This window comes from Schistocerca gregaria, chromosome 9 (genome assembly GCF_023897955.1).
Source record: "Schistocerca gregaria isolate iqSchGreg1 chromosome 9, iqSchGreg1.2, whole genome shotgun sequence".
NCBI classification, from domain to species: Eukaryota; Metazoa; Arthropoda; class Insecta; order Orthoptera; family Acrididae; genus Schistocerca; species Schistocerca gregaria.
This window is the reverse complement of record NC_064928.1, coordinates 98,620,979-98,633,803: the sequence shown is the minus strand read 5'-3', so window position 1 is coordinate 98,633,803 and position 12,825 is coordinate 98,620,979. Positions and strand designations below refer to the sequence as shown.

At 47.8% G+C, this 12,825-nt stretch overlaps 1 protein-coding gene across 6 annotated transcripts in view; it reads right to left on the bottom strand.

The window, feature by feature from the left end:
- LOC126292242 (actin-histidine N-methyltransferase) overlaps positions 1-12,825 on the bottom strand; it is a 518,712-nt gene that overhangs the window by 171,590 nt on the left and 334,297 nt on the right. For 4 of the 6 annotated variants that reach the window (XM_049986132.1, XM_049986135.1, XM_049986136.1 and 1 more), the window contains exon 8: positions 2,051-2,227. The exons of the other annotated variants lie outside the window; for them this stretch is intronic. In XM_049986132.1, coding sequence (XP_049842089.1) covers positions 2,051-2,227 — 177 coding nt within the window. The remainder of the gene's footprint in view (positions 1-2,050; positions 2,228-12,825) is intronic. 6 annotated transcript variants of the gene reach the window in all.

Below are 12,825 nucleotides of genomic sequence, written 5' to 3'. Positions count from 1 at the left end.
CTTGGCCTCCAAGGTCACCGAACCTCGCTGTATGTGATTATTTCTTATGGGGATTTACAAAACACACCGTTTATATACCTCCGTTACAAATAACAATGAATGAACTGAGATATTGCATAACAGAAGCTTTGGCAGCTGTAACTCAAGACATGCTTGCTACAATGTGGGAACAATTTGAATACCGCACTGACATATTTTGTGCATATCAAAAGGGGCATAATGAACACCTTTGAAAATGTATGACAAAAACCTTTTTGAGTTACCTGTTCATCAAAAAACTAAATTCATTGTATATGTTTATGGTTGTTGTTGTTGTTGTTGTTGTTGTTGTTGTTGTTGTCTTCAATCCTGTGACTGGTTTGATGCAGCTCTCCATGCTAATCTATCCTGTGCAAGCTTCTTCATTTCCCAGTACCTACTGCAGCCTACATCCTTCTGAATCTGCTTAGTGTATTCATCTCTTGGTCTCCCTCTATGATTTTTACGCTCCACGCTGCCCTCCAGTACTAAATTGGTGATCCCTTGATGCCTCAGAACATGTTCTACCAACCTATCCCTTCTTCTAGTCAAGTTGTGCCACAAACTCCTCTTCTCCCCAATTCCATTCAATGTGATCTACCCATCTAATCTTTAGCATTCTTCTGTAGCACCAAATTTCGAAAGCTTCTATTCTCTTCTTGTCCGAAGTATTTATCGTCCGTGTTTCATTTCCATACATGGCTACACTCCACACAAATACTTTCAGAAACGACTTCCTGACACTTAAATCTATACTCGATGTTGTTAACAAATTTCTCTTCTTCATAAACGTTTCCTTGCCATTGCCAGTCTACATTTTATATCCTCTCTACTTCGACCATCATCAGTTATTTTGCTCCCCAAATAGCAAAACTCCTTTACTACTTTAAGTGTCTCATTTCGTAATCTAATTCCCTCAGCATCATCCGACTTAATTCGACTACATTCCATTATCCTCGTTTTACTTTTGTTGATGTTCATCTTATACCCTCCTTTCAAGACACTGTCCATTGCGTTCAACTGCTCTTCCAAGTCCTTTGCTGTCTTTGACAGAATTACAATGTCATCGGCGAACTTCAACGTTTTTATTTCTTCTCCATGGACTTTAATACCTACTCCGAATTTTTCTTTCGTTTAATTTGAAAATGGTTCAAATGGCTGTGAGGACTATGGGACATAAGATCTATAGTCATCAGTCCCCTAGAAACTAGAACTACTTAAACCTAAATAACCTAAGGACATCACACAACAGCCAGCCATCACGAGGCAGAGAAAATCCCTGACCCCGCCGGGAATCGAACCCGGGAACCCGGGCGTGGGAAGCGAGAACGCTACCGCACGACCACGAGATGCGGGTTCGTTTCCTTTACTGCTTGCTCCATATAAAGATTGAATAACATGGGGGAGAGGCTAAAACCCTGTTTCACTCTCTTCCCAACCACTGCTTCCCTTTCATGTCCCTCGACTCTTATAACTGCCATCTGCTTTCTGTACAAATTGTAAATAGCCTTTCGCTCCCTGTATTTTACCCCTGCCACCTTAAGAATTTGAAAGAGAGTATTCCAGTCAACATTGTCAAAAGCTTTCTCTAAGTCTAAATATTCTAGAAACGAAGGTTTGCCTTTCCTTAATCTTTCTTCTAAGAGAAGTCGGAGGGTCAGTATTGCCTCGCGTGTTCCAACATTTCTACGGAATCCAAACTGATCTTCCCCGAGGTCGGCTTCTACCAGTTTTTCCATGTGTTTATTAGTTTTAGAAATATAGACGTGCCAAATCGGATGATTCTTTTTGATACGCGCTGTATAGCTATATATTTACAAACGTAACTATACAAATATGATGCTTGTGATACTCAAGCACACGGTCAAAGAATAACGAGTCACACCACGGCAACAGACCTGCCATTACCTCAAGTTACTCCATTTCAACATACCTGGCATCACCTTCAGTTACTGTAACTCGACATGTGAGAGCCCTGTTGGTGACACCCAGTAGCACACGGCATGCACAGCGGAGACTGCGGTGAACTCACCCCCAGTCGCAGCCTCACGCAGTCGTGCTCGTTGTCTGGGAAGACGAACCCCATGTGGACGAAGAGGTCCGAGTTCGGCCGCACGCCGTAGTGTATGAAGACCTGCTCGCCAGCCGTGAAGTTGCGGAAGGCGAAGCACTCGCTGCGGTTCTGCGTCGGACTGAAGTCAGTTGACAGCTGAGGAAACAAGAGAGCATCATGAGGTCGCGTGGGCTGAGGCAGTCAATGCATATATTGTGTGAACATTATCTGGATAACAATAGACTTGAGCAGCCATCTTTTTGTGCCTATTAGCAGAAACACGTGCACATAGGTACAGTATATTATGTGGAAGGAAACAAAGTGGTTGAGTAAAAACGCCAAACCTTCTCCCATTCTGAAGTGGACACACACACACACACACACACACACACACACACACACACACACACACACACACATTCTCTCTCTCTCTCTTCCTTCTCACAGTACTTCGTTCTTTCAGTTATATCTAGCGAGCTGGGCGTTAGGCAAAAGGCTTCCCGAACGGTAAAATTTGAAAGTTGTATGGCAATTTAATAATGTAAACAAGTGTAATGTGCTGCGAATACATAGAAAGAAAGATCCCATATCATTTAGCTACAATATATCAGGTCAGTAACTGGAAGCAGTTAATTCCATAAATTATCTGGGAGTACGCATTAGGAGTGATTTAAAATGGAATGATCATATAAATTTGATCGTCGGTAAAGCAAATGCCAGACTGAGATTCATTGGAAGAATCCTAAGCAAATGGAATCCGAAAACAAAGGAAGTACGCTTGTTCGCCCACTGCTGGAATACTGCTCAGCGATGTGGGATCCGTACCAGATAGGGTTGCTAGAAGAGGTACAGAAGATCCAACGGAGAGCAGCGCGCTTCGTTACAGGATCATTTAGTAATCGCGAAAGCGTTACGGAGATAATAGATAAACTCCAGTGGAAGACTCTGCAGGAGAGACGCTCAGTAGCTCGGTACGGGCTTTTGTTGAAGTTTCGAGAACATACCTTCACCGAGGAGTCAAGCAGTATATTGCTCCCTCCTACGTATATCTCGCGAAGAGATGGTTGGTTGGTTTGTGGGATTAAAGGGACCAGACTACTATGGTCATCGGTCCCTTGTTCCATAAAAACTAAAACCGCCCGAAGAGAATAAAAAACGAACAACAGGAAAGACAGCAGACGAAACAGGACATGAAATACTCTGACAGAGACCGGACAAAACAAATTAAAACACACAGTGTGACGGTGGTTGGCCGACCGTAGAGAGAAAGAGGAAAAGCCAACCACCAAGAACACTTTAAAAACTCAGTTTAAAATGAGAGGCTAAAAGCCAGAATCAACACTAAAAGACTCAGATGAAAGGATAAAAAAAACCCTGCCCGAATAAAACACAAAACCAAGTCCACCATGACAGAGTCATCTGATAAAAGAGCAGAGAGTGTGTCAGGCATTGCAAAAATCTGCCTGAGCACGGTTAAAAGGGCGCACTCCGACAGAATATGGACCACCGTCAAGGACGCCCCACAACGACAAAGAGGGGGATCCTCACGACACAGTAAATATCTGTGCGTGAGTCTGGTGTGGCCAATGCGGAGCCGACGAAGGACGACTGAGTCCCTGCGGTTGGCTCGCATGGATGACCGCCACACAGTCGTCGTGTCCTTGACGGCACGGAGTTTGTTAGGGGTGGTCAGACCGCGCCATTCAGCATCCCAAAACGAGAGAACTTTGCGGCGTAAGACTGCCCGCAAATCAGCCGCCAGGAGGCCAATCTCCAGAGATGGCGCACTGGTGGCCTCTTTCGCCAGGCGGTCAACAGTTTCATTGCCGAGTATACCAACATGGCCTGGGGTCCAAACAAAGACCACAGACCTGCCGCTACGGGCGAGAGTATGCAGCGAATCCTGCATAGACATCACCAGACGAGAACGAGGGAAACACTGGTCGAGAGCTCGTAAACCGCTCAGGGAATCGCTACAGATAACGAAGGACTCACCTGAGCAGGAGCGGATATACTCTAGGGCACGAAAGATGGCGACCAGCTCAGCAGTGTAAACACTGCAGCTATCCGGCAACGAACGTTGTTCAGAATGGTCGCCTAGAGTTAGTGCATAACCGACTAGACCAGCAACCATCGAACCGTCGGAGTAGACAACGCCAGAGCCCTGATACGTGTCCAGGATGGAATAAAAGCGGCGTCGGAAGGCCTCCGGAGGGACTGAGTCCTTCGGGCCCTGTGCCAAGTCGAGCTGAAGGCAAGGGCGAGGCACACACCACGGGGGTGTACGCAGAGGGGCCCGGAAAGGAGGTGGAACAGGGAAACACCCAAGGCAGGAAAGAAGCTGTTTGACACGTACGGCGATCGGACAACCCAACTGGGGCCTACGTTCTGGCAGATGAACGACTGACTCCGGGAAGAGGACACGATAATTTGGATGCCCGGGCAAGCTAAAAACATGGGCAGCATAAGCAGCCAGTAATTGTTGGCGTCGTAACCACAGTGGAGGGACACCTGCCTCCACAAGTATGCTGTCCAGAGGGCTGGTTCGGGAGGCACCAGTGGCAAGGCGTATCCCGCTGTGGAGGATTGGGTCCAGCACCCGCAATTGAGATGGGGATGCTGAGCCATAAGCCAGACTCCCGTAGTCCAGACGGGACTGGATTAACGCCTGATAAAGCCGTAGGAGAGTAGATCGGTTGCCGCTCCACCTGGTGTGACTCAGGCAACGCAGAGCATTTAGATGCCGCCAACACGCCTGTTTAAGCTGCCGAATATGAGGCAGCCAAGTCAACCGGGCATCAAAAACCACCCCCAAAAACATATGTGACTCCACCACTTTAAGAAGCTCGCCGCCAAGATAAAGCCGCGGCTCCGGGTGAACAGTGCGTCGCCGGCAGAAATGCATAACGCAGGTCTTGGCTGCGGAAAACTGAAAACCGTGCGCTACAGCCCAAGACTGCGCCTTGCGGATTGCGCCCTGTAGCTGACGTTCAGCAGCTGCAATGACAATAGAGCTGTAGTAAAGGCAGAAGTCGTCAGCATACAGGAAAGCGGAGACAGTATTTCCCACGGCCGCAGCGAGCCCGTTAATAGCTATTAAAAACAGACACACACTGAGAACAGAACCCTGTGGCACACCGTTCTCCTGGACTTGGGAGGAACTATATGAGGCCGCGACGTGCACGCGGAAGGTACGATACGACAGAAAATTGCGGATATAGATCGGCAGAGGGCCCCGAAGACCCCATTCATGAAGCGTAGAAAGGATGTGATGACGCCATGTCGTATCATACGCCTTCCGCATGTCGAAAAAGACAGCAACCAGATGCTGACGGCGGGCAAAGGCAGTACGGATGGCCGACTCCAGGCTCACCAGATTGTCAGCGGCGGAGCGGCCTTTACGGAACCACGCCCTGAGACGGAGCCAGAAGGCCTCGAGACTCCAGTACCCAATTCAAGCGCCGGCTCACCATCCGTTCAAGCAACTTGCAAAGAACGTTGGTGAGGCGAATGGGACGGTAGTTGTCCACCTCCAAAGGGTTCTTCCCTGGTTTCAGAATGGGGAGAACAAGACTTTCCCGCCACTGCGACGGAAACTGACCCTCGACCCAAATACGATTGTAAAGATCGAGGAGGCATCGCTGGCAGTCTACTGAAAGGTGTTTCAGCATCTGCGAGTGGATGCTATCTGGCCCAGGAGCGGTATCAGGACAAGCGGCGAGGGCACTTCGAAATTCCCACTCACTGAATGGAACATTGTAGAATTCAGGATGGTGAGTGCGAAAAGAGAGACTCCGACGTTCTATCCGCTCCTTAATGGAGCGGAAGCCCAAGGGGTAGTTGGCAGAAGCGGAATTCATAGCAAAGTGCTCTGCCAAGCGGTTTGTAATGACGTCGGAGTCAGTACAAACTGCTCCATTCAGTGAGAGCGCAGGGACACTGACAGGGGCCAGATAGCCATAGAGGCGGCGAACCTTGGCCCAGACCTGCGATGGAGTGATATGGAGGCCAATGGTGGACACATACCGCTCCCAGCACTCCTGCTTGCGTTGGCGGATAATGCAGCGGGCTCGCGCACGCAGCCGTTTGAAGGCGATAAGGTGGTCGATTGAGGGATGTCGCTTGTGACGCTGGAGCGCCCGCCGGCGAGCTTTAATCGCTTCAGCGATCTCAGGCGACCACCAAGGCACAGTCCGCCGACGAGGGGACCCAGAAGAACGGGGAATGGCAGATTCGGCGGCAGTAACGATGCCAGTGGTGACCGATTGAACCACTGCATCAATGACATCGTTAGAGAGAGGCTCAATAGCGGCAGTGGAGGGGAACAAGTCCCAGTCAGTCTGATTCATAGCCCATCTGCTAGGGCGCCCAGAAGACTGACGCTGTGGCAGTGACAGAAAGATCGGAAAGTGGTCACTACCACACAGGTCGTCATGCACTCTCCATAGGACAGACGGTAAGAGGCTAGGGCTACAGATGGAAAGGTCAATGGCGGAGTATGTGCCATGCGCCACACTGAAGTATGTGAAGGCACCATCATTTAAGATCGAAAGATCGAGCTGCGCCAATAAATGCCCAACGATGGCGCCTCGACCTGTTGCCACTGACCCACCCCACAGATGGTTATGGGCGTTAAAGTCGCCCAGTAACAGGAAAGGTGGAGGCAATTGAGTTATCAGAGCAGCCAGGACATGCTGCGTGACATCACCATCCGGTGGAAGGTAAAGACTGCAGACGGTAACAGCCTGTGGCGTCCACACCCGAACAGCGACAGCCTCTAAAGGTGTGTGGAGAGGTACAGACTCGCTGTGAAGAGAGTTCAGGACATAGATGTAGACGCCACCAGACACCCTTTCATAAGCTGCCCGGTTCTATAATAACCCCAGTAGCCACGGAGGGCGGGGGTTCGCATTGCCAGAAACCAAGTTTCCTGCAGAGCAATGCAGAGGCAAGGGTGAAGGCTGATAAGTTGGCGGAGCTGAGCTAGATGGTGGAAGAAACCGCTGCAGTTCCACTGGAGGATGGTGTTGTCCATGGCTGAGAAAGGCTTGACGGGACTGGGAAGGGAGATTACGCCGCTGGGTCACCTGCTGCTTCCGATTTAGCACCTGTGAGAGTGCTTTCCACTGCGTCTGATGGACCGGCGAGATCGAGGTCCTCAGCGGACGCCAGAATCTCCACCGCATCCTCAGACACAGAGCTGGAAGGTTGCGGTGGGATGGCTGCCACCGCGAGTTCCTTGGGCTGAGAGCTCTTCTTGAGTTTCTCACGCCGTTCCTTGGGTCGCACCGGCTGGGAGGGCTTCACTGATTCAGTCTCCGGAAGCCCTACGACCAGCTGATTGCGGGCACTTACGCCATTGTCCGTCGTCAGGCTTCTCGCTGGCGGAAACCTGGGAAGGGAGGGACCCAAGGGACCCCTTGCGAGCGTGAGAAGCCGAAGAAGTTGGACGCTTCTACGGCTGAGAAGTGGGGACAGACGTCCCCGATGGGTGGGATGGTGTTGCTCCTGAGGTAGGTGGCGCAGGAGCAACCCGGTGGGTAGAGCCCCCCCCACTGGCGAGGGGGCAGGACGAGTTTTATTACTCGTCGATCCGGCCACAATTGGAGAAACAGACAGGGCTAGCACAGGTGTTGTAGCAGCAGCGTAGGAAGATGTCATTCTCACAGGATGGAGTCGGTCGTATTTCCTCTTGGCCTCAGTATAGGTTAGTCGGTCCAGGGTCTTGCATTCCATGATTTTACGCTCTTTCTGGAAAATTCGGCAGTCTGGCGAGCAAGGTGAATGGTGCTCCCCGCAGTTGACACAGATGAGAGGCGGGGCACATGGAGTATTGGGATGTGATGGGCGTCCGCAATCTCGACATGTGAGGCTGGAAGTGCAGCGAGAAGACATATGGCCGAACTTCCAGCACTTAAAGCACCGCATCGGGGGAGGGATATAGGGCTTAACGTCACATCGGTAGACCATCACCTTGACCTTTTCCGGTAATGTATCCCCTTCGAAGGCCAAGATGAAGGCACCGGTAGCAATCTGATTTTCCTTCTGACCCCGATGAACGCGCCGGACGAAATGTACACCTCGGCGCTCTAAATTGGCGCGCAGCTCTTCATCAGACTGCAAAAGAAGATCCCTATGGTAAATAACTCCCTGGACCATATTTAAACTCTTATGGGGTGTTATCGTAACGGCAACATCCCCCAACTTGTCACAAGCGAGTAACCGTCGTGACTGGGCAGAGGATACCGTTTGTATCAGGACTGACCCAGAGCGCATTTTTGACAAGCCCTCCACCTCCCCAAACTTGTCCTCTAAATGCTCGACGAAGAACTGAGGCTTTGTGGACAGAAAAGACTCCCCATCAACCCTCGTACAAACTACGAAGCGCGGCGAATAACTGCTACTGCCATCCTGAGACTTACGTTCCTCCCACGGTGTGGCCAGGGAGGGGAACGTTTTCGGATCGTACTTCTGAGCATTAAACTGAGCCCGAGAACGCTTAGAGACTGCTGGCGCCTGGCCACCAGCGAGAGACGATGTACCACGCTTCATTGCGGGTCATCCGCCCTGATGTCACCTACTCCGACCAAGGGCCCTCCCCACGGGCGCCACCCAGCCACGGCAAGGGACACCTGGCAGGATGGCCGTTGCCGGGAGTCCCGATACCCCAGGAGGATAGGTATCTAGTCCTTGGCATACATGGGGAGTTAACGGCGCAGGCATCAGTAGAGCGATCCCTGTGTTGTCAGGGGGCTACAACCAACAGGGTACATGGCGGCCCCACCACAACGGACTGGCTACCGTGCTGGATGTTAGGTAACATGTGGTCCATGGTCGCCGTCGGTGCAGAAAGAGGCACTGCACAGTGCAAGGTGTTATCTGCACGCAGGAAAAGAGTCGTGCCCAAGACATGGAGAGCGGACAGGACTGCAGTTCAAAGGTGTATAAGCTGGCGAAAGGTCTGATCGCAAGACGGACACAATGCACCAAGTAAGGCGCCCTTCCCCAATCGGAAAATTTTGAGAGATGGAGGTCAAACCCAACAGGGGACCATCATATAAGGCCGAAAAGTTTGAGACTCCTTTTAGTCGCCTATTACGACAGGCAGGAATACCGCGTGCCTATTCTAACCCCCGAACTCGCAGGGGGATCTCGCGAAGAGACCATGAGGTTAAAATCAGAGAAATTAGAGTCCACACAGAGGCATACCGACAATCCTCCTTTCCACGAACAATACGAGACTGGAATAGAATGGAGAACCGATAGAGGTACTCAAGGTACCCTCCGCCACACACCGTCAAGTGGCTTGCTGAGTATGGATGTAGATGTATCTAATTCTGGCATTTGTCTGATAACCGTGAGAAACTTATTCACAGGAAAAGCAAACAAAAAATGCACAGAATCAGGCGATGGAAATTCGACAAATAGGGTTAGTGGACCCGACTGTGATAAAAAAAAGTCAATCATCTAGAAGGTGATGAAATTTTAGCTTTGGATCTGATTCAGAGCAAATTCTGCATCGTAGCTACGTGTATTCTTGAAGCAATTCTTTTATTTGTCTTTAATTGTTCGATCATTTGAAGTGAGTCCTTGATACAGTGTAGTGAAAACTGAAGTTTGTGTTAACGGCAGCAAATTAACTTTTCCCTTATGACAACAATATGTGAATACCGTTCTGTCGCATAAAATGGCCTTTGGTGCGAAACCATTTGCATTACAAAATCTGCATTGTAAATTCATCAACAGCAGTTATAACCCTCAAAACGATTTGCAATTACGTCCTGCGCACATTTAAATGTATCTCTCAAATCAAAGACAAAACTATCACGGTCAACGTTCACATGATCCGTATCACTTTGTTTACGCAAAAATTGTGTCTGTCTAACTGTCTGTTTCATTCCGACCCATCAGCGTTCTCCTAAGCATAGCCAAAACAAATATTGTTTCCGTATAATAAGGGAAGTCAAAAGTCTGAGTTATTCCAAATGATTAAATTAAAAATTAGAAACTTAACTTCTAATTTTCTGCTAACAGTGGCAAATAACCACAAAGTTACTCTTACAGAAAAGTAAACGAAATAACGACGCCAATATATAGCTCTATTTACAAACTTCGTTGCTAGATAGTTTGATTTCCACTGCTGACATCATCATCATCATCGACCTAGCAGTTTTCGCACTGCAGCTGCCCGGTATGCGTGTGTTACTACAAATGAACCATATAAACATGAATGTCCCTAGAATGTGAATTCACGAAATGCTGTTACTTTCGTGTCATTCCTACCGTACCACCTGATCGGTACATTGGGCAGAAGTTCGTAGCACTTAAATTTTCGGTGTTCACGTCTGGGCAATGGCGGATACATATGCGGGCGCGCGGGGCATTTGTTTGATAAAAGTCGCTAATATTCTACTGTTTTCTTGTACAAAGAACTTTCGAGGTCGACAATGAAGGAGGATCGAATTAATGGCTTAGCTCTGTTAAACACTCACCGTGACACTGATTGTCCTGTTGACCATGTAATTAACCAATTTACCAGGAAGAATAGGTGCACAGAATTCGTCATTTGAGGAAGAGAACCAGAGACCACAATTGTAACTTTTTTAACATCATAAGATGGCATTGTCTTGTATACGTGATAGTAAGTTTCAATAAAACTTTATTAAACTTTGCATGTGACGTGATTATTTATTACGGTAAAAGTAAAGTTAGTTCATGGTATCTTTAGGGCTCCCTCCTTGAGGTTATCTGTATTCGTCACTGGGCCTGGGAGATAGAGAAGGTATCATCTGAGCTTTGAATATGAAAGCATCTATTTTCATTTGCCACTCTTAACAGCTACATACACGCGAGTTTTCTTTGTGCACATCCATGGCAAAGCACCTTTCGAATTACATAAGTTTGACCGCCTTGCATAATTTATATTAAAAATCGCCACTTTAATATTGGTATTCACGTATTAACATTATGATCTGGAACAATGACGTCAACTGCCCCACACAACACTCGAAAATTTCGTGTGTGTGTGTGTGTGTGTGTGTGTGTGTGTGTGTGTGTGTGTGTGTGTGTGTGTGTGTGTGTGTCACGCCTGAACCACGTGACTTGAAGCTGTATTAATCGTTCACTCAGAAGACTCTCAAGCGCGATCGCTAATGGGACTAGCTATTTAGATAACGAGTTTGAGAGCAGTGCGCGGCTTCCAAACGATATTCATTTGTTTTTGGTCGCTACTAACCGTAGTTTTCGACATTGTGGGCAAACAGTACCCTCAATTAACGTGTCAATAAATTTTAACCGTTTCGAGCTGAACTACACATAACGTTTCTGTAACGTTTAGCTCCTCGAGTTACATCTGCTTTCATCGACGAGTACGCATACGCAATGAACACAGCGTAGTCTGCTGGCTCATGCTGAATAGATTGGATGTGTGATGAAGGTTGTCGGTACTTGGCGAGACCATTCGATTTCTAAAGTTACAGTTACTCCCGTCAACTACTGGGCTGAGTGTGTTCTCAGAATGAACAATTTGTATTGGAGAACGCGATGTTCATGTGTCTCCGTCGAAACAGTTGCCACTATTGTCAAAATTGTTTCTACTTAATACAACTTTAGTCACATCGTTTTGGTATCTTCGAGAATGAATACGAGTGCTTTCAAACTACTTTCTATTTCTTTTCCTATCACGACTTTCGACTTCGGACAACACCCATGAAGCCATCAAAATTATGTAGTATACTCCATCGCTGACAGGAACACAATGTGATGAATAATATTTGACAGTTATATAGACCACTTATTAGTGCTTACCATTGTAGTATAAAATACAGTGTAAGACAAATGAATTCTGGTTTCCCGCTGATGAATCACAGATGTTACCGACACTTTAATTTGCCGTTCCGTAATAAACTTATAGAAATAAGAAAATTAGAGTATAAAATGCTCCCAACGTAGCACAAATAAAGGCGACTATGTCCTGGACAAAGATAGGGAAAAAAGGGAACTAGCTTTTCGAGTATCTGGCGCCTTTAAAGACCTTTAAATCAAAACATCTTGACATATTCCCGCTTTTTTTACTTGTCAGTATAAGCAGCCATGTCATGTACTATAATGCATATAAAGTAAAGTGTTTACATGTGCCACGTCTTATAACATGACACATGCCATTATGTAATCCAATATAGTATTAGTCATGTCGTGCAATATGACACAACGTGTTATTAAAGTTTAGGATGCATGGATCTCCACTCTGGGATACTTCCATTACAGATGGACTCCCCACTCTCTGATACATTGTGTGATGAAAAGTATCCGGACACTGGATGAAAATGACAAAGTTCGTGGGTCCCTCAATCGCTAAAGCTAGAATTCAGTATGGCTTTCGCACATCCTTAGCCTTGATGACAGCTTCCACTCTCGCAGGCATACGTTCAATCAAGTGCTGGAGGGATTCTTGGGGAATGGCAGCCCATTCTTCACGGAGTGCTTCAGTGAGGAGAGGTATCGATGTCGGTCGGTGAGGTCTGGCACGAAGACGGCGTTACAAAACATCAGGTCAGGACTCTGTGCAGACCAGTCTATTACAGGGATTTTATTGTCATTCAACCACCCCGCCTCAGGCTGTATGTTATGAACCGGTGCTCCATCGTGTTGAAAGATTCAATCGCCATCCCCGGATTTCTCTTTAACAGTGGGATGCAGGAAGGTGGTTAAAACATCAATGTAGGTCTGTGCTGTGATAGTGCCACGCAAAACAA